A 21,843-nucleotide genomic window follows, 5' to 3' on the forward strand; every position below is an offset into this window, starting at 1 on the left:
TACAGTTAACAGTAGACACATTCCTTCTAGACTCCGAGCTCACTGTGGCAAGAATGTATCTCGTGGCTCAGTGGAAAGAGCCTGGGCTTCGGAGTCAGGGGTCATGGGTTCGACTCCCGGCTCTGCACTGTCAACTGTGTGACTGTGGGCAAGTCACTTAACTTCTCTGTACCTCAGTTACCTCATCTGTAAAGTGGGGATTAACTGTGAGCCTCGCGTGGGACAATCTGGATTAGCCTGTATCTCCCCCAGCGTTTAGAACAGTGCTCTTCACTATGTAAGCGCTTAACAAATACCACCATTGTTATTGTCATTATTATTATTATCTGTTTGTTGTATATTGTACTCTCCAAGTGCTAGTACAGTGCTTGGCACACAAAGTGCTCATAAATACGATTGAATGAATGAATGAAAATTCCCTTCCCACAAACGAGGCTTACAGTCTAGAGGGAGCTCCAATTTCTAAACTAATCACTGGTTTGTGCCATGGTCTTTCCACACTCTCCTGTTGCCTCCCGGAAAAAACTGGGAAGTAGTTCTTACTTATCTGCTGTGTGACTTTGGATACTTCTCTTTCTGTGCCTCAGTTACCTCATCTGTAAAATGGGGATTAGATTGCGAACCCCATGTAGGGCAGGGACTATGTCCAACCCTGATTAGCTTATATCTACCCCAATGCTTAGTTAAGCGCCCGACCCCGTAGTAAGCACTTAACAAATACCACTAAAAAGAAAAGAGAGAGCATATCACCTGCCGAGAAAAGCAGACCAATAATGTTGGTATTTGTTAAGCGCTTACTATGTGCAGAGCACTGTTCTAAGTGCTGGGGTAGATACAGGGTAATCAGGTTGTCCCGTGTGGGGCTCACAGTCTTAATCCCCATTTTACAGATGAGGTAACTGAGGCACAGAGAAGTTAAGTGACTTACAGTCACACAACTGACAAGTGGTGGAGCCGGGATTCGAACCCATGACCTCTGACTCCCAAGCCCGTGCTTTTTCCACTGAGCCACGCTGCTGTCGCTCTCCCTGAGCATCACTCCCACCAATGCTGAACCTAGTGACCCATTGTACTTTGGGGATTGTGTGCAGACAGGGGCTGCTTTATACCTCGCTGGTTGCTTCCCAGAAGTCACAAAAGTTTCACTGAAACACATCAATCACATTTATTGAGCCCTTCCACTATGCAGAGCGCTGTACTAAGCGCTTGGGAGAGTATAATACGCCAGAGTTGGTAGACATGTTCCCTGCCCACGACGAGCTTATATCACAACTAAGACAAGCTGGTGCTTGAAAATTAATTGGCTTCTCAGATTCCCTCTCCCTTCCCAGGGTCATTATTTGCACTCCTGGAACCGTGAACTCTTTCTAAATTCCATTCCGCTCCCCTCCACCTTTTCCCAGGGCCTCCGAGCTTTCTCCCCTCCAGAGGGCTGTGGATTGCTCTCTGAGAGCCTCACTTCTTCTCAGGCTTTCATTATTAGCCTATTGATTTCTCCTCTCCTGCCAGGCTGATGAGGTTGCAATCCTGTCTTCCCATCAAGCCAATGGACTCTTCTCTCCCCTGCCAGGCTCAGTGGCTTGTCCCCGTTCCTGGGGGAAACGGATGCCGAGACGATGAACTTCATCGTGAACTGCAGCTGGGATTTTTGATGCCGAAGCTTTTGAAGGGCTGTCCAGAAGAGGCCAAGGACTTTGTCTCCCGGCTCCTGGTGAAGGAGAAGAGGTACTAATCCCAAGGGGCACTGGTCAGCTCGCCAAGGGGTGGGTTATATGGCGGAAGTCCTGAGGAGACCTCTGGACATTCCACTGCACCGCTGAGGCAAAAATATGTCTTTCCTCCAGAGCAGTGTATGTTGTCTCATTAAATAATAATAATAATAGTAATGTTGGTATTTGTTAAGCGCTTACTATGTGCCGAGCACTGTTCTAAGTGCTGGGGTAGACACAGGGGAATCAAGTTGTCCCACGTGGGGCTCACAGTCTTAATCCCCATTTTACAGATGAGGTAACTGAGGCACAGAGAATGTTAAGCCCACAGTCACACAACTGACAGTGGCAGAAACAGAATCGAACCCAGGACCTCTGACTCCAAAGCCTGTGCTCTTTCCACTGAGCCACGCTGCTTCTCCCACTGAGCCACACTGCTTCTCAAAGAATCCTCTTCATCGGGTCCTCTGGACCACCAAGCACTGGAAAGGGAACAGGGAAATGGAGGAAAAAATTTCAAAACCAAAGGGACAGAGGGAAATAGTCGAGAGAACAGCTGTAGAGTGAATAAGCCACAAGTCAGCAGGCTGGTTCATAAGAAGCAGCATGGTGTAATAATAATAATAATGTTGGTATTTGTTAAGCGCTTACTATGTGCAGAGCACTGTTCGAAGCGCTGGGGTAGATGCAAGGTAATCAGGTTGTCCCATGTGGGCTCACAGTCTTAATCCCCATTTTACAGATGAGGTAACTGAGGCACAGAGAAGTTAAGCGACTTACCTAAAGTCACACAGCTGACAGGTGGCAGAGCCGGGATGAACCCATGACCTCTGACCTCTGACTCCTAAGCCCATGCTCTTTCCACTGAGCCATGCTGCTTCTCGTAGCAAGATAGATCATGGACCTGAGTCAGAAGGTCTCGGGTTCTAATCCTGGTTCCGCCACTTGCTTGCTGTGTGAACTTGGGGAAATCACTTCACTTCTCTGTGCCTCAGTTACCTCATCTGGAAAATGGGGGTTGAGACTGTGAGCCCTACATGGGATAGGGACTCTCCAAGCCCTTTCTGCTTGTATCCATCCCAGGGCTTAGTACAGTGCGTGGCACATAGTAAGCACTTAAAAAATTCCATTATTGTTATTATTATAGCTCTGTGCATTTGAATAGGCAAGGTGGGAACACATATTGCCATGACTGGGTCCTTGGGTGACCCAGGTTATGAATTCTAAAGTTTGATTGGGTCTCAATGTCTGCTACTTATAAAACAAAGGCAGTAGTTGAAGGAGGATGCTGTTAGATTTCATTTCACAGGCACAATCACTTGCCACCCTTTGGGGAGAAACATGGAACGATCACTCATTATTGCTGAGGGTGAGGGCAATTTTGCTGAAGCCCCCATTAGCGTCTCAGCCTTAGACTGTGAGCTCAGCTTGTCTCTAAACTGTGAGTTTATTGTGGGCCAGGAATGTGTCTGCTGTTTTATTGTACACTCATTCATTCATTCAATAGTATTTATTGAGCGCTTATTATGTGCAGAGCACTGTACTAAGCGCTTGGAATGGACAAATCCGTAACAGATAGAGACAGTCCCTGCCCTTTGATGGGTTTACAGTCTATTCAGGGGTGACAGACAGACAAGAACAAGGGCAATAAATAGAGTCGAGGGGAAGAACATCTCATTAAAACAATAGCAAATAAATGGAATCAAGGTGATGTACATCTCATTAACAAAATAAATAGGGTAATGAAGATAAATACAGTTGAGCGGACGAGTACACATTAACAAAATAAATAGGGTAATGAAGATAAATACAGTTGAGCGGACGAGTACAGTGCTGAGGGGATGGGATGGGAGAGGGGGAGGAGCAGAGGAAAGGGGGAGAAGAGGGTTAGCTGCAGAGAGGTGAAGGTGGGTAGAGGGAGCAGAGGGAAAAGGGGAGCTCGGTCTGGGAAGCCCTCTTGGAGGAGGTGAGCTTTAAGTAGGGTTTTGAAGAGTACAGTGCCTTGCACACAGTAAGCACTCAATAAATACGTTTGAATGAATGAATTTCAGATGGAACTTTTGCAGGTTGGGAAGGATCAGGAGGATGGTTGGGGAAAGACTCTCAAGGACAAGTGTAGGAGGCACTTTGGACCATAGCCTATCAATCAATCATATTTATTGAGTGCTTACTGTGTGCAGAGCACTGTACTAAGTGCTTGGGAGAGTATAATACAACAGTAAACAGACACATTCCCATCCCACAAAGAGCTTATAATATAGAGGGGGATGGACATTAATATAAATTCATTAATTATTCATTCAATAGTATTTATTGAGCACTTACTATGTGCAGAGCACTGTACTAAGCGCTTGGAATGTACAAATCGGCAACAGATAAAGACAGTCCCTGCCCTCTGATGGGCTTACAGATATATGCATAACTACTGTGGGACTGGGAATGGGGATGAATAAAGGGAGCAAGTCAGGGAGATGCGGCAGGGAGTGGGAGAAGAGGAAAGGAGGGTTTAGTCAGGGAGGCGGGCTTAATCAGGGAAGGAGCTTCTGTGCCTGCTTTTGGATTTTCCCCTACAGCTTTCTCTATTTTTGACGCCCTAGAGTGATCTCGAGCTGATTAGTTGGGATGGAAATTAGCCTTTGATGATTTCTAGCCAGAAACACAGGATTTGAGAAACCAGAGACGCCAGCCCCAGGTAACCTCTCATCTGCTGATTAACTTCACAGTTGTAGAACGAGTGCCACGCAGTGCCTGAAACATGACTGGCTGAATAATCTAGCCTCTAAAGCCATGAAATCCAAAGTTCGTCTCAAGTCTCAGCTCCTGCTACAGAAATACATGGCTCAGAGAAAATGGAAGGTAAGACTTTTCCTCGGTAATTATGGTATTTGTCAAGCGCCAAGCACTGTTCTAAGCTCTGGGGTAGATACAAGGTAATCAGACTGGACCCAATCCCTGTCCCACATGGGGCTCACAGTCTTTATCCCCATTTTCCAGATGAGGTAACTGAGACACAGAGAAGTGAAGTGACTTGCCCAAGAGATGATCTCGATGCCACCCTTTCCAAATAATGGTGTTTCTGTAGAAAGTGGCTTGACTAAATCTGAATTGAATAACTCTTTGAGCGCTGGTAGCTGAGTAATTCTTGGTATCGTCCACTTACGAAAAACTTAAATCAAAAATGCCCCTGTGAAGCAGAAACTCTAGATGCTAAAAATATTTGTGGCATGTAAAACAGTGGTTAGTATTTACCCAGGTACATACACGTTACAAATACCAACATCAGTTTTGAACATTAGAGACATCACATTCTGAAGAAGGCAGGCCTAATTGCCTGTGACATCTTTCCTCCAAAATTTGGGAGAAAAAATATGGTCTCCCCACCCTAGTCTAGCAAATACAGCAAGGAGCTTTGCTTCTAAGTAATGTATATGGGAGTATTCTATAATCCAAATTAAAAACCATTCTCTAAACAGCACAGCTCTAAGTCATCAAAAATGCCCCAGATAATATTTAATATGGAAGACACTAAAGGCTCCTGTGACCAAAGTCTTATGCTCATATTTTCTCACTTGCCACCAATCAGCATGTTTAATTACAACATAAGACAGTGAGCGATTTCTAAACCCGGAATCAACAGTTGTTTGAACTAACCATCTGAAGTAACCCCCCATCTGATTGTTTTGCTCTTTCCCCTTAGAAGTGAAAAGGTTGACCTAAAGTACAGTGCAAACTTTCTTTCTCTCTTTCTACTTTCCTGTCACCCCAAGAAACATTTCTACGTGGTAGCTGCTGCCAACAGGCTGAAGAAGTTTCCATCATCTCCTTAAATCTTAGCCTGGCTGCCGTGGACATCTGTAATAGTTACAAGCTAGAGATGAAGTGGAGATCGAGGACCCAAGGCGCTAGCCATCTGGCCCTTGGTGGGGAGTTCCATTTCCTCCCGTGAAATGTGTAAGTAGTTTTGGTTATGGCAGCCTCACTTGACATCTAGCACACGTACGGAAAAGAACCGGCAGAAAAAAGAGCGGCCTGAGCTTTTCTCTATCGTAGAAACCGAGGCTTAAAAAAAAATTATACTTATTTTTCAAAGTATCTACTATTTGGTGATCATGCTAGGCAGGCTTTAAGGAAATAAAATTGGTGTAACGTCCCTGCTACAGGTGTGACAATCTTATGCTTCTGCTAAAAACAATATCATGTTCCATCGGAGAACACTATTCAATACTGTATCTTCCCACAGGGAGGAGTGGGGATTTCAAAGTATTTTGGTCGATTCGGGTGTTAGCCACCGATTTACTATATCACCCCTCCTGGAAAACATTACACTGGAGTAAATAGGAGATTGGTACCTCAGAGGTGGTATGTGTGGAGGGAAGTGTGCGTATGTGTGTGCAAGAGGTGTGTTTTATATTTGCTTCCCAACAGATGGCTGTCGCCACATACCCAAATACATATCTAGAGATGATCTTATATTGACCTGCTACAAATAAATGCTACTCTCAGGGGTCTGTTTTGAGTTGAAATGTAACATCCCCCCGAAATGCTATTTAACTGGACAGTTTAAAATGAATACGGCTTTGAAAATACTAATGACCAATCTTTATTTCTAAGAAGTTAACTTGCAACACAATAAAAGGATGGCCATCCTCTAACTACAGTCACTCCTTTCTAGCTTCCCAGGACTTAACGCTGGCCATAAAGTTAGGCACCTTGGGAGCAGAATTAGCTCTTTCAGGTCACTGGAGGAAATGGCAAGGGGCCTCAGGGCACTCTAGAAATGTATACTTAATTTGCAGGATACACAACACTGCCTAGTAATACTGGTATTTATTAAGCCCTTTAATAGATGCCAGATTCTGTGCTAAAGACTGGGGTAAATCCAAGGAAATTAACACAGATGTGGACCCTGTAGTCCCACAATTGAAGAAGGAGCGGTTTGAGAGTTAAAACTTTTCCTACCAAAGTGCCTATTATTATTTATTATTTGGGCGTGCCTAAGTACTGGGAAAATTTGGTTCACTCTTATTTAGTGAGGCACCTGCAATGTGAGCAACTGATTTGTTTGCACTCTACAAAAAGTTTAATTTCCTCAAACACAAACTTTAAATATTTTTCACCTTCTTCCTCACACTGCACCTCAAGTTCACTTGCACCCCAACTATCAGTTTTAAACTAAGTTTTCTTTTTTGAAACATGATAGTTGGGGTGCAAGTGAACTTGAGGTGCAGTGTAAGGAAGAAGGTGAAAAATTTTTAAAGGTTTGTGTTTGAGGAAATTAAACTTTTTGTAGAGTGCAAACAAATCAATTGCTGACAAGGCTCACAGGACAGGAAGGAAAGAATAGTCTTAGTTGAAAAATCTAAAGGTTTGCATAATTTAGGAAAGAGCACACGCCTATGAATTTGAGAATATAATTGGGATATTTAATGTATGTTTTTATACTTTTCACATCTGAGAATATAGCTGAGTTTGAGGAAGTTGGTCTCAACTCTTTCCAACTGTTTATGTATTTCATTTTTTCAAGGTTTTACTAGTCCTCATTTAAAAAAAAAAATCAAACACGAGTTGGATGAATGAAATTTTTTATTGTATTTGAAAAGCTGTTATTCTGGATTGTGAAATATAGAATCTTTCTTACTCAAGAGATAGGGAATTGTGCCTCTTAACAGGAACATATTTTCAGGCTTTCCGTGAGGTTACGTAAAAGGCCAATTTTGCAGATTCTAAAGTTCATATAAACTCAGCTGACCTACACCGTCAATTGTTCAGCTTTGGCCCATCTTGAGCTATTTTCTTCCCTGCATTCATGTATTTCCCCCAAAATAGGGGGAAAAAAACTAGACTATATATGTTATGGGCAGAAAGCCTGACTACCAACTCTGTTATAGTGCATTCTCCAAAGCGCTGAATACAACGCTCGGCACACAGTAAGTGCTCAATAAATGCCATTTAGTTTTGATTGTATGGAGTTGACACACATCTAGACCCTTATAGCATATCTACTCTAAGTAAACAAAATTAAGTGAATTTTCTTTAAAATGGAGGTCACTATTTTATTTGTTTCTAACTCTATCCCTTTCTTGAAGGACAACTATAATAGCAATGTAGAATTCAAGTTAAGATTATCTCTAGCCCAGAGCCCCTTAGCAATTTCTCACCTTCTATGAAGGCCAAACGCCATAAGGATTTTCTTAAAATGAGTGTGCTTAAATACCATTATATGTCATTATGTATATTTTTGAAGCTTAAAGAAATGACCATACTTTATCTTAGGGCTATATTTATTTGTATTTTAACAACTCTTAATTCTCCAGTTCTCCATATGGTAGCTAAAACCTTTAATGGGAACTTTTAATTCTAGAAGATAAGCTCTCTTTAGACTGTCAGCTCACTGTGGGCAGGGAACGTGCCTGTTATATTGTACTCTCTCAAGAGCTTAGTTATGGTTCCGCACACAGTGCGCTCAATAAATACGACTGATGAACATATAGAAAAATCAACTCTGCTGTGGTGATTGTCATGGGAAGTGTTGATTATTATTATTAGGGTTTTTGTGTGGGTTTTTTTTTGGTTTAAGAGGAAATTTTCCAGCCATAGCAGCCAGAGCTACACTGAACAAGGAATGCAAACCTGGGTAACCATAAACAAAATAATTTATTTCAACGCCATCTTAGTTTCAGTTCAATCAGAAGTTTATGCAATAAAAAGACATCAGCTTTCACTCCTCTTCATTCACTATGTGGGGTATTTTAAGCACTAAAATAAGGAGAGTGACTCCCACCCGCCTGCTACTTCAGAAATGGGTAATGCACAGGGCCAAGATAATTAAATTATAAAAGAGTTCCAAATTCCCTTAAAAGTCAGAGATTCTGCTTTGTGCAGAGTGCTCTAAAGACACTGCAGCCAAAAGGTGGCTGTGGGGGCTCAGAAACCACTAAGGGGTGATTTTAGCCAAACCTGCTTTCACTCTCTCAGGACTTGGGACTTTGTACTTCTTGTAAAGCAGGCTGACTTCTTAAAATGGCAATTATCAGTTTTCAAATGCTTGGAAAGGAAGTTATGTCTGCCAAAAGCAACTTGAGATTCACTGTTTTTGAGCAGAGGGGCCCGACTCATCTAAAAAAACTGACCACTGCACATTTGCTACAACCATCCAAATCAAAATGCTGAATCTTCTTCAAACCCCTGTAGCTAAGAAATGACAGAGAGAGAGAGAGAGAACTGTAGTGCAGTTTGGAAGCCCAAGTCACTCGTTTTTCATCTTTTGTGCTTTAGTCGCATTTTCTAAAATTTTCCTTTTCCATTCTTCATAGTCCTGATTCAATTCTTCACTTTTCTGTTGCTTGCTTGGAAACACTGCTTCCTTTTGTGGTTCTACAAGAAAAAAGTCTCAAATAAGGGTCCAGGGAGGGAACTCAACTATTTCTTGTAAAAATTAGTGCGACAGCCACCTTGACACAAAAAATGAATTCTGAATTTCCCATTATTTCAACCTCTCAAAAGATTAATCCAAAACCCTGTAACAATCACTCTCTAGTTATAACCATGAGTACGTGGTAGAGGCTACTGAGTGGTAGCCTCTCCCACCTAAACACTCCAGTGCTGCTTAAAAATCTTGTAGGACAAACAATAATAGTAGTAATAATAATAGTGGAATCTGTTAAGTGCTTACTATGTGTCAAGCCCTGGGCTAAGTGCTGAGGTATGTATGTAGAAGCTAATTAGGTGCCTCATCGGGCTCCCAGTCTTAGTAAGAGGAAGAACAGGTAATGAATCCCCATTTTACAGATGAGGAAATTCATGCATGAAGAAGTGAAGTAACTTGACCAAGGTCACACAGCAGGCAAGTGGCAGAGCCGGGATTAGAACCCAGGTCCTTTGATTCTCAGGCCCGTGCCCTTTCCACTAGGCCACACTGCTTCTAGAAAGCAAAAAACAAAATGCCCGCACTTGATAAAGGTTCCCTAGAGTGTTCTGTTCAAAACAGGTAGTGAAAAACATATGTTGCAGGAGAACTGAGTATACTTGCGAAATGGTTCCAACAAGTACATCTGTCACCCTCACTGCCAGTTAACCACCGCAGAATCCACGAATCTTTAACTCTTCTGAGGCTGCTCTGTTCTGCCAGCTCAGAACCGGATCCATTGCCCAAACCCATTTCAAAATGGCCACATGTCCTCCTACCTTTTTCAGGTTGTTCCGCCAGGGTCTTCTGTCTCTTGGGAGGTGGGGAGTCTGATTGGTTGTGGTCAACTTTGAGAAATAAAAGAGAATATTCCAACTCAGTCTAGCATCCTCTGAATCTCTGAGTAGGCCGAGACAATATAAGACATTTAACACCTCAATCGCTTTTCAAAACGCCCCTCTGACAGGAAGGGGACACTGGAAAAGACTGCAGAGTCATTCTTTGGTTTGATTTCTCCTGCGAGGCAAGAGAGCATATAGCGTTTTCTAGTTAAGCTCCTCAAAGGCAAGGACCTTTTGCTTGTATTCTCTCAAGTACCCAGTATAGTTTTTGATACCCAGAAGAGGCTCAACAAATACTACTCAATGTCTGAGGAACCCAAGCTTTTAAACTGCAGAGGAGTAAAAAGATGAATGAACTGCAGTTCCCACCGCTTGGCCCGGATCTGCAGAACAACGCACACTTGTAACCCAGAACACTCACTAGTAATCTGCTGTCCGATTTTCTCTAGCTGGGTACAGAGCCGATCAAAAATGGGTTTCTTCACACCAGCTGTGGTTGCCAGTTTTTTCTTATCCAGTTTTAGCTTTAGAATCCTACGACAGAATTCAAATCCAGTGTCTTTGATCAGTTAGGTTCCTAAATAATTAGATCCAGTTCTTCTTTCCCACTAATAACAAACATAAGCTGTAAGAACACAGTTTATTCTGAGGGAAGGCTAGAACATCTTCTACCTGATTACCATGTATCTCCACTCAGCCCCACAGCACTTAATCCACACATTTATTTATATTAATGTCTGTCCCATCCTATACAGACTATTACAACTATTTGGTGTTTAAAACGTAAGTTTGAGTGCTGCTGGTTAGCAAATATGAAGGCTTTTACGGGACCCAGGATCAAACCATAGCTTAGTGAGGGAAACCTCATCCACGTCAAGATTCACGTGACTATCCCACCCAAGTTGAGGGCCTAGATGAATTTATGAATGTTAAAAAGGCACCATTACCTGCAAGCTGAATAAAGAGCTGCTGTTGTGAACAAGGGCCTGGATAGATCAAGATCCACTTGCTGTGTCTGGGGAAGGCTGGATTCATACCTAGGAAAAAAATAAGGTTTGCATTATCATCGGTTCAAAAGAGTTCCAAATCTGTGATAGCCAGACATGCTACATATATTCACATGTGAATACGTGATATGATATGCGAGGGCAGACCCAGCAGGAGGGTAACCTTGGAATCTAGAATTTTTTACATATAGCATAGTTATTTGCACTCACAAACTTTCAGAAAGTGCCCATGCCAAAGACGGTTCTCCCCCTTGGCAACAGGTTTTGAGGAAATTCAAATTTTACTTAAATGAGACCAAATGACAATTACAGTTGTAACGCAGAGAATGTGGATTACACTATTAGTTCCACCTTTCTTCAGGCGCATCCATATTTTAGCCTCTGTAATGGATTTTAAGCAAACGGGTTCTTCATACTTCATACATACCTCTGTAGTATTTTACAAGCTACATTCACTGCCTCTGTGCAGCTAAATTGTACGGCGAGGTCTCTTATTCCAAGATTTGAGTTCAGGCCCAGTAAACACTCAAAAGACTTCAGGCAACTCTGGTACGCCTTCTTGTTTAAACCTGATAGCTTAACTAAGTCAGTCTTCCAAAAAGAAAACAAAGAATAAGTCAAAATTCAATATTCCCTCCTAATGCTCGATTCAGCACTTTATCCTCAATAGAAGGGGGTGGGTGGGTGGAGAGGCCTCAAGAAGGTCATATATTTATGAATTTAAATGATGTACTAGAAGCAACCACAAAGTTGAATGGGAAAAAAGAAACATACCTCACCATTTTGCCTGAAAGTTATGTCAACCCATTTCCAAATACCAATATAGGCATAAAAGGTTTGACACATCTGACCCTTTAACTTTGTTTTATTCTACTAGATTGTAAATTCCTGGTGGGCAGGGACCTCATCATCATCATATCAATGGTATTAATTGAGCACTTATGTGCCCAGCACTGTACTAAGTGTTTGGGAGAGTTGCCAGGCACATTCCCTGCCCGCAATGAGCTCTAGATACCCAGAGCAATAAAAGGCTTCATGCATCCTTTAATAATAATAATGATAATCATGTTGGTATTTGTTAAGCGCTTACTATGTGCAGAGCACTGTTCTAAGCGCTGGGGTAGATACTGGGTAATCAGGTTGCCCCACATGAAGCTCACAGTTAATCCCCATTTTACAGATGAGGTAACTGAGGCACAGAGAAGTTAAGCGCCTTGCCCACAGTCACACAGCTGACAAGTGGTAGAGCCAGGATTCAAACCCATGACCTCTGACTCCAAAGCAAAGGCTCTTTCCACTAAGCCTCGCTGCTTTTTTAAACAATTCCTTTTAGGTTTCCCTAAATACCCAAACTGAGGGTTGGCTGAATTCCTCATTTTCATGTACAAATTTACAATTCTAAATTACAAAAGAAATCTTTGATAACCAATTTACGAGTTGGCTTTTTTCCACAAAGCTAAGCCCAGCGCTTTGCACACACTAAGTGCCCAATATATATTATGGGTTGATTGATTATTCTGGAGGGGGAGGGGAGAGGAAGGCACCCAGGCCTCTCCCCACTTCTGCAAATCACTTACCCTGTCCAGCGGACACTTCATGCAAGTAGCCGCGAGGTCCAAACACATCACTGCATCGCTCGTGGCCGTAGTGTGCGCCGACAGTCCGACGCACTTCACCTGAGAAAGCCGTAGATACTCCTCAGCTTTCCTGAAGAAGAAGAAGAAAACCGCCACACTTTTGGGTGAGTTTGGCTGGAGAGACCGATGAGGGAACAAGGCCTGAGGCACTAAACCTTCAAGGCCATCCAATCGGCCTTCTGGTGGGCGGCATCTAGTCCGCGCTCGAGGCTCTCCAGGTTAGGAGGTTTAACACAATCCCTGGTCCCCCATCGCCCCTTCTCAAAATCCAGGAATTTTTATCCTCATCCAACTTAAAGTCACTCTCGCCCAGCAGGGATATTTCCGTTCCCGCCAGCCCTCCCGCCCCCGGGACACTCGTGGGGTGGCCTAGTGGAAAGATCACGGGAAAAAAATGGGATGATTACTCAGTACTGCTGGTGGGAGGGCGATTTTGCTAAAACCACCCCCAACTCTCCTACCATTTCAAGCAGAACAGTGCTTGGCACATAGTAAGCGCTTAACAAATACCATTATTATTACTGTCAATAATAATAATGTTGGTATTTGTTAAGCGCTATTTGCAGAGCACTGTTCTAAGCGCTGGGGTAGATACAGGGTAATCAGGTTGTCCCACGTGAGGCTCCCAGTCTTCATCCTCATTTTACAGATGAGGGAACTGAGGCCCAGAGAAGTGAAGTGACTTGCCCACAGTCACACAGCTGACAGGTGGCAGAGCCGGGATTCGAACCTGTGACCTCTGACTCCCAAGCCCGGGCTCGTTCCACTGAGCCACGCCGCTTCTCTACTTAACTTCTCTGTGCCTCAGTTACCTTATCTGCAAAATGGCGATTAAGTCTGTGAGCCCCACGTGGGACGGCCTGATTATCTTGTATCTACCCCAGTGTTTAGAACAGTTCTTGGCACATACAAACAGGCTAAACCTGTTGCCAAGGGGAGAACCATCTTCGGCATTGGCACTTTCTGAAAGTTTATGAGTGCAAATAACTATTCTATAAGTAAAAAATTCTAGATTCCAAGGTTACCCATATATCACATATTCATATGTGAATATATGTAGCATACCTGCCCATCACAGATTTGGAACCCCTTGGCACATAGAAACCCCTCTTAACAAATACCATTATTATTATTCTATTAATGTCGGTTTCCCCTTCTAATAATAATGTTGGTATTTGTTAAGCGCTTCCTATGTGCAGAGGACTGTTCTGAGCACTGGGGGAGATACAGGGTCATCAGGTTGTCCGTCGTGAGGCTCACAATCTTAATCCCCATTTGACAGATGAGGGAACTGAGGCCCAGAGAAGTGAAGTGACTTGCCCACAGTCACAGAGCTGCCAAGTGGCAAAGCTGGGATTCGAACCCATTCATTCATTCATTCATTCATTCAATAGTATTTATTGAGCGCTTACTATGTGCAGAGCACTGTACTAAGCGCTTGGGATGAACAAGTCGGCAAACAGATAGAGACAGTCCCTGCCGTTTGACGGGCTTACGGTCTAATCGGGGGAGACGGACAGACGAGAACGATGGCAATAAATAGAGTCAGGGGGAAGAACATCTCGTAAAAACCGATGGCAACTAAATAGAATCGAGGCGATGTACAATTCATTAACAAAATAAATAGGGTAACGAAAATATATACAGTCGAGCGGACGAGTACAGTGCTGTGGGGATGGGAAGGGAGAGGGGGAGGAGCAGAGGGAAAAGGGGAAAAAGAGGGTTAAGCTGCGGAGAGGTAAAGGGGGATGGCAGAGGGAGTAGAGGGAGAAGAGGAGCTCAGTCTGGGAAGGCCTCTTGGAGGAGGTGAGTTTGAAGTAGGGTTTTGAAGAGGGGAAGAGAATCAGTTTGGCGGAGGTGAGGAGGGAGGGCGTTCCGGGACCGCGGGAGGACGTGGCCCGGGGGTCGACGGTGGGATGGGCGAGCCCGAGGGACGGTGACGAGGTGGGTGGCAGAGGAGCGGAGCGTGTGGGGTGGGCGGTGGAAAGAGAGAAGGTAGGAAGGGGCAAGGTGATGTAGAGCCTTGAAGCCTAGAGTGAGGAGTTTCTGTTTGGAGCGGAGGTCGATAGGCAACCACTGGAGTTGTTTAAGAAGGGGAGTGACAGGCCCAGATGGTTTCTGCAGGAAGATGAACCCATGACCTCTGACTCCCAAGCCCCTGCTCTTTCCTCTGAGCCACGCTGCTTCTCTTCTAGACTGTAAATTCACTGTGGGCAGGGAATATGTCTGTTACATCGCTATGTTGTACAATCCCAAGCGTTTAGTACAGTGCTCTCTGCCCAGAGAAGGCGCTCAATAAATAGGATTGACTGAATTCCCCTCTCCCTTGGTCCCTCCCCGGGTGACCCCGGCCTGGCTCCCCAAACCGTCATGGCCTAGGGGATAGAGTCCGGGCGTCGGAAGGTCTTGGGTTCTAATCCCGGCTCTGCCACTTGTCTCCGGTGTGACCTTGGGCAAGTCACTTGACTTCTCTGTGCCTCAGTTCCCTCATCTGTAAAATGGGGACTGAGACTGTGAGCCCGAAGTGGGGCAGTTACTATGTCCGACCCGATTTCTTTGTATCCACCCCAGCGCTTAGTACAGTGCCTGGCACATAGTAAGCGCTTAACACATGCCATAATCATTCATTCATTCTATTACTTTTACATCTTTTGCTCTCTCCCCTCTTCTAGACTGTGAGCCTGTTGTGGGCAGGGAATGTCTCTTTGTTGCTGAACTGTACTTTCCAAGCGTTTAACAATAACAATAATAATTACGGTATTTGTTGAGCGCTTAACTATGTGCCAGGTACTGTACTGAGCGCTGGGGCGGACACCAGCAGATCGGGTTGGGGGTGGCTCAGGGGAAAGAGCCTGGGCTTGGGAGTCAGAGGTCATGGGTTCGACTCCCAGCTCCGCCAAGCGTCAGCTGTGTGACTGGGGGCAAGTCACTTCGCTTCTCTGGGCCTCAGTTCCCCCATCTGTAAAATGGGGACGAACTGTGAGCCTCACGTGGGACAACCTGATGACCCTGTATCTACCCCCAGCGCTTAGAACAGTGCTCTGCACAGAGTCAGCGCTTAACAAATACCGACATTATTATTCCAGGGTGCGGGACCCTGCGCTGAGCGCTGGGAGAGTCCGAGGGGGGGAAGCCCCTGCCCCTCCTGCCCCCCCCCCGCCCCGCTCCGCTCACCTGAGCACGGGGGGGTCGGCGATGCCCGCGCGCAGCCCGAGGCGCGCGACCAGACCGCTCTCCATGGCACCGCCGACCGGCTCGCGCCCGCCGCGCGCGCGCGCGCGCTCCCACCGCTCCCGCCGACCAATCAGCTTCCGACCCCGCCCTCCAGCCCCGCCGCCATTGGCTGCCGCACAGCCCCGCCGCCATTGGCTGCCGCCCTCCCCCGCCGCTCCTCCCTCGGCGCCTGCGCACCTCGGGGCCCCAGGTTCGGCGTCCCCCCCCGTCCCCTTCGGCGATTGGCTGCGGCGGCCGTCCATCAGCCCCGAGGGCGGCGGCGCCGGCCAATGGGCGCGCGGGCTGGGCGCCGGCCAATGGGCGGCGCGTGGGGGGCGGGGCGGCGCGCGGGCCGCAGCGTCAGCTGACGGGCGCGGGGCTGGGGCCGCTTGCCGCAGGCTCCGGGGAGTCGCCATGGTGAGTGGCCCGCGGGGCGACCGGGGCGGAGGCCGAGGGGACACCGGACGACGACCGGGTCTCGCCCCGCACCAGGCCGGGCCTCCTCCCCGACTCCCGGCCTCCCCTCAGGCGGGGGGGGGGGGCGCCTTGAAACCCCACCCCCCCTCAGGCGGGGGGGGCGCCTTGAAACCCCACCCCCTCAGGCGGGGGGGGGCGCCTTGAAACCCCCACCCTCCCCCTCAGGCAGGGGGCGCCTTGAAACCCCCACCCTCTCCCTCAGGCAGGGGGCGCTTTGAAACCCCCACTTTTCCCCTCAGGCAGGGCGGCCGCCTTGAAACCTCCACTCTCCCCCTCAGGCAGGACGGGCTCCTTGAAACCCCCACTCTCTCCTCAGGTGTGTGTGGGGGGGGGGCTCCTTGAAACCCCGCACCCTCCCCTCAGGCGGGGGGCGTCTTGAAACCCCCATTCCCCCCTCAAGGCCCCCCCAACACTTCCCCTTTTATCCCATTGATAAATCCTATTTATTGAGCGCTTACTGTCTGCAGAGCACTGGACTAAGCGCTTCCCCCTTTTTTGGCGGAGGGATTCAGTCATTCATTCAATAGTATTTATTGAGCGCTTACTATGTGCAGAGCGCTCACCTAAGCGCTTCCCCCTTTTTGGGGGGAGGGATTCATTCAATAGTATTTATTGAGCGCTTACTGTGTGCAGAGCACTGTACTAAGCGCTTTCCCCTTTTTTGGAGGAGGGATTCATTCATTCAATAGTATTTATTGAGCGCTTTCTATGTGTAGAGCACTGTACTAAGCGCTTCCCCCTTTTTTGGAGGGATTCATTCAGTAGTATTTGTTGAGCGCTTCCTGTTTGCAGAGCACTGTACTAAGCGCTTCCCCCTTTTTTGGAGGGATTCATTCAGTAGTATTTGTTGAGCGCTTCCTGTTTGCAGAGCACTGTACTAAGCGCTTCCCCCTTTTTTGGAGGGGGGAATTGCATTCATTCAATAGTATTTATTGAGCGCTTCCTATGTGCAGAGCACTGTACTAAGCGCTTCCCCCTTTTTTGGAGGAGGGATTCAGTCATTCAATAGTATTTATTGAGCGCTTTCTATGTGTAGAGCACTGTACTAAGCGCTTCCCCCTATTTTGGAGGAGGGATTCAGTCATTCAATAGTATTTATAGAGCGCTTACTGTGTGCAGAGCACTGTACTAAGCGCTTCCCCCTTTTTTGAGGAGGGATTCAGCCATTCAATAGTATTTATTGAGCACTTAGTGTGCAGAGCACTGTACTGAGCGCTTGGAGTGGACAAATCGGTATGGTCCCGGAAGGACCGGCCCTGCTTTTTATATTCCTTTTCAAAAGAACAACCAAAAAATGGAGGTGAATAGGAAGGGCCCCGTAGCGATAAGCGCTCTAATGGATGGACCGATTCGACTGTAATAATAAAATTGATGTTGGTATTTGTTAAGCGCTTACTATGTGCAGAGCACAGTTCTAAGCGCTGGGGGAGAGACAGGGGAATCAGGTTGTCCCACGTGAGGCTCACGGTTAATCCCCATTTTACAGACGAGGTAACTGAGGCCCAGAGAAGTGAAGTGACTTGCCCAAGTCACACAGCTGACAAGTGGCAGAGCTGGGATATAAACCCGTCATTGGGCAGGGATGGTCCCTCTCTGTTGCCCAATTGTCCATTCCAAGCGCTTAGCACAGTGCTCTGCACATAGCGCTCAATAAATATTATTGAATGATGGAAGAGGCCCTGATCCGTGCGACTGGGCGTTTCTCTAATGCTACGGGTTTCTAGATCGATGCCCTTCTCTAATTCTACTTATTTATAATCATGTTGGTATTTGTTAAGCGCTGACTCTGTGCAGAGCACTGTTCTAAGTGCTGGGGGAGACACAGGGTGATCAGGTTGCCCCCCGTGAGGCTCACAGTTAATCCCCATTTGACAGATGAGCTCACTGAGGCCCAGAGAAGTGAAGTGACTCGCCCACAGCCACCCAGCTGCCAAGTGGCAGAGCCGGGATTCGAACCCATGACCTCGGACTCCCGTACCCAGGCTCTTTCCACTGAGCCATGCTGCTGCTTTATAGATCGATGCCTTTCTCTAATCCTACTTATTTATATATCGAGGCCTTTGGGCTGGTTTTGATGTCCTTTCTCCCTCCCAGTAGTGTCAGCCCGTTCATTCATTTAATCGTATTTATTGAGCGCTTGCTGTGTGCGGAGCACTGTACTAAGCGCTTGGAAAGTAGCATTCAGTGTAGTTTGGCTTTCTCTAATTCTACTTATTTATATATCGATGCCTGTTGGCTGGTTTTGTTGTCTTTCTCCCTCCCAGTAGTGTCGGCCCGTTCATTCAGTCGTATTGACTGAGCGCTTGCTGTGTGCGGAGCACTGTACTAAGCGCTTGGAAAGAAGCATTCACTGTTATGTGGTTTTCTGTAATTCTACTTATTTATATCGCCTCTTTGCTGGTTTTGATGTCTCCCTTCCAGACTGTCAGCCTGTTCATTCATTGAATCCTATTTACTGAGCGCTTTCTCTGGGCAGAGCACTGTACTAAGCGCTTGGAAAGTAGCATTCAGCGTTGTTTGGATTTCTCTAATTCTACTTATTTATATATCGATGGCTCTTTGCTGGTTTTGATGTCTTTCTCCCTCCCAGTAGTGTCGGCCCGTTCATTCAGTCAGATTGACTGAGCGCTTACCCTGTGCGGAGCACTGTACTAAGCGCTTGGAAAGTAGCCTTCAGCGTTGTGTGGCTTTCTGTAATTCTACTTATTTATATCGATGCCTCTTGCTGGTTTTGATGTCTCCCTCCCAGACTGTCAGCCTGTTCATTGAATCGTATTGACTGAGCGCTTACTCTGTGCGCAACATTGTACTAAGCGTTTGGAAAGTAGCCTTCAGCGTTGTGTGGATTTCTCTAATTCTGCTTATTTATATATCGATGCCTGTTGGCTGGTTTTGATGTCCTTCTCCCTCCCAGAGTGTCAGCCCGTTCATTTAATCGTATTTACTGAGCGCTTGCTGTGTGCGGAGCACTGTACTAAGCGCTTGGAAAGTAGCATTCAGCGTTGTTTGGATTTCCGTAATTCTGCTTATTTATATCAATGCCTGTTGACTGGTTTTGATGTCTCTCTTCCTTCCCTCCCCCCGGAGTGTCAGTCCGTTCATTCATTCAGTCGTATTTACTGAGCGCTTACTCTCTGCAGAGCACTGTACTAAGCGTTTGGAAAGTGCCGTTCAGCGTTGTTTGGATTTCTATAATTCTGCTTATTTATATTGATGCCTGTTTATTTGTTTTGATGTCTCTCTCTCCCCCCCCCCCCCGTAAGCCTCCTCATTCAGTCATATTTATTGAGCGCTTACCGTGTGCAGAGCACTGTACTAAGCGCTTGAAAAGTACCATACGGCATTGTTTGGATTTCTGTGATTCTACTTATTTATATCGATGCCTGTTTACTTGTTTTGATGTCTTTCCCCCCCAAGGCTGTAAACCCATTCACTCAGTCGTATTTACTGAACACTTGACTCTGTGCAGAGCACTGTACTAAGCGCTTGAAAAGTACCATTCAGCATTGTTTGGATTTCTGTAATTCTACTTATGTCGATACCTGTTTACTTTGATATCTGTCTCCCTCCCCACCCCCCTGCACCTGTAAGCCCATTCTTATATTCAGTCATGTTTATTGAGCACTTAGTGGGTGCAGAACACTGTACTAAGCGCTTGGAAAGTACCATTCAGCATTGTTTGGATTTCTATAATTCTCCTTATATCAAGGCCCGTTTACTTGTTTTGATGTCTCTCCCGCCTCCCCCCCAAACACTCCCAGACTGTAAGCCCGTTCATTCCTTCAGTCGTATTTACTGTGCACTTACTGTGTGCAGAGCATTGTACTAAGCGCTTGGAAAGTACCATTCAGTATTGTTTGGATTCCTGCAGTTCTACTTATTTATATCGATGCCTGTTTACTTGTTTTGATGTCCGTCTCTCTCCCCACCAGGCAGTAAGCCCCTTCATTCTTTCAATCGTATTTATTGAGCCCTTATTCTGTGCGGAGCTCTGTACTAAGCGCTTGGAAAGTACAATTCAGCAATAAAGAGACAATCCCCGCCTACACCGGGTTTAGTCTTGAAGAGGGGAGACAGACAACAAAACAAGTGAACAGGCATCGTTATAAATAAATAGAATTATAGATATATGCACTGCCGTTGTGGGCAGGGATTGTCTCTCTCTTTTTTTGCTGTATTGTACTTTCCAAGCGCTTAGTACGGTGCCGTGCACGCAGTAAGCGCTCAATAAATACGATTTTTGAATGAATGAGTGAATGTGAAGGAGGGGGAGTGTGGGTGTGTGAAAATCAAACAGCTACTGTCAGTCAATGGGAGGTGTTTAGGGAGCGCCTGCTGTTGGGGAGCGCCTTGCTAAATGTTTGAAAGAGCCCGGTGTAATTAGTAATCCTGCTGCCTGCCCTCAGGGAAACTGTAGTCTAGCAGGGGAGACAGTTATTAAAGGGAATTAAGAGTAGGAGAAAGCAATAAAGTAAGCAAGAGATGTGTGTGGCACAGGGGTGGTGAGTATTTAATTAGGTGACAGGAAAGTGTTGCTTAGAACGGAGATTAGAAATTAATTGGGAAAGGCCTCCAGGAGGAGGTGTGATTGTAGAAAGACGTTGAAGATGGGGAAATAATAATAATGTTGGTATTTGTTAAGCGCTTACTAGGTGCAGAGCACTGTTCTAAGCGCCGGGGGAGATACAGGGTAATCAGGTTGTCCCACGTGAGGCTCACAGTTAATCCCCATTTTACAGATGAGGTAACTGAGGCCCAGTGAAGTGACTTGCCCACAATCACACAGCTGACAAGTGACAGAGCCGGGAGTCGAACCCATGACCTCTGACTCCGAAGCCTAGGCTCTTTCCACTGAGCCCATTGGATAAGCGGCAGGGTGTGGTTGGTGGAGCACGGGCCTGGGAGTCAGAAGATCATGGTTGCATTCATTCAGTGGTATTTATTGAGCGCTCACTGTGTGCAGAGCACAGTACTAAGTGCTTAGAAAGTACGATTCAGCAACAGAGACAATCCCCGCCCACACAGGCTCACGGTCTAGAATGGGGGAGACAGACAACAATAGAAAAATACAGGACGCTTCACACATCTGTGTGTTATTCCAATTCCGGCTCCCCCACTTGCCTGCGGTGTGACCTTGGGCAAGTCACTTCACTTCTCCGGGCCTCAGTTCCCCCATCTATAAAATGGGGATTAAGACTGTGAGCCCCACGTGGGACCGGAACTGTGTCCAGCCTGATTGCCTTATATCTACCCCAGCTTTTAGAACAGTGCTTGGCACACAGTAAGCGTGTAACAAATATTACAATTATATAAATTCCATGCCCGGGGGCAAGTGGTTGTCAGTGAGAAAGAGGAAGGGGAGGCACAGCGAGTAAATTGGGTCGAGAGAAACGGAATGCAAGCTGTGATGTGGGGAAAAGAGTGGCCGAATAGAAGGGAAGAAGCCGATGGAGTTCCTTAAAACCAGTGGTTAGGAGTTTCTACCTGATGTGGAGAGGAATGGGCGAGCTTTGGCTCTCTTTGAGTAAGATTTGTGCAGAAGAGTTTTTGAGA

The 21,843-nt window shown here is 46.1% G+C and overlaps 3 protein-coding genes across 3 annotated transcripts in view; 2 read left to right on the forward strand and 1 right to left on the reverse strand.

The window, feature by feature from the left end:
* The window catches only part of MYLK3 (myosin light chain kinase 3), a 47,426-nt gene extending 41,560 nt beyond the window's left edge, over positions 1–5,866 (forward strand). The window contains 5 exon segments of the mRNA XM_029075376.2: positions 1,571–1,646; positions 1,648–1,677; positions 1,679–1,725; positions 4,433–4,565; positions 5,477–5,866. Coding sequence (XP_028931209.1) covers positions 1,571–1,646; positions 1,648–1,677; positions 1,679–1,725; positions 4,433–4,565; positions 5,477–5,536 — 346 coding nt within the window. The 3' untranslated portion in view covers positions 5,537–5,866.
* A 2,478-nt stretch (positions 5,867–8,344) lies between these two features.
* ORC6 (origin recognition complex subunit 6) lies at positions 8,345–15,869 on the reverse strand. The gene is made up of 7 exons (XM_001521000.5): positions 15,775–15,869; positions 12,541–12,670; positions 11,391–11,554; positions 10,904–10,993; positions 10,378–10,490; positions 9,894–9,962; positions 8,345–9,083 (listed from the first exon to the last, which is right to left on the reverse strand). Exons 1-7 carry the CDS (start codon positions 15,837–15,839, stop codon positions 8,956–8,958), a joined length of 759 nt encoding a protein of 252 aa, XP_001521050.3. The 5' UTR covers positions 15,840–15,869; the 3' UTR covers positions 8,345–8,955.
* A 289-nt stretch (positions 15,870–16,158) lies between these two features.
* The window catches only part of VPS35 (VPS35 retromer complex component), a 39,182-nt gene continuing 33,497 nt past the window's right edge, over positions 16,159–21,843 (forward strand). Inside the window, exon 1 of the mRNA XM_029075461.1 lies at positions 16,159–16,230. Coding sequence (XP_028931294.1) covers positions 16,228–16,230 — 3 coding nt within the window. The 5' untranslated portion in view covers positions 16,159–16,227. The remainder of the gene's footprint in view (positions 16,231–21,843) is intronic.

Source organism: Ornithorhynchus anatinus, chromosome 11, assembly GCF_004115215.2.
Source record: "Ornithorhynchus anatinus isolate Pmale09 chromosome 11, mOrnAna1.pri.v4, whole genome shotgun sequence".
Taxonomy (NCBI): Eukaryota; Metazoa; Chordata; class Mammalia; order Monotremata; family Ornithorhynchidae; genus Ornithorhynchus; species Ornithorhynchus anatinus.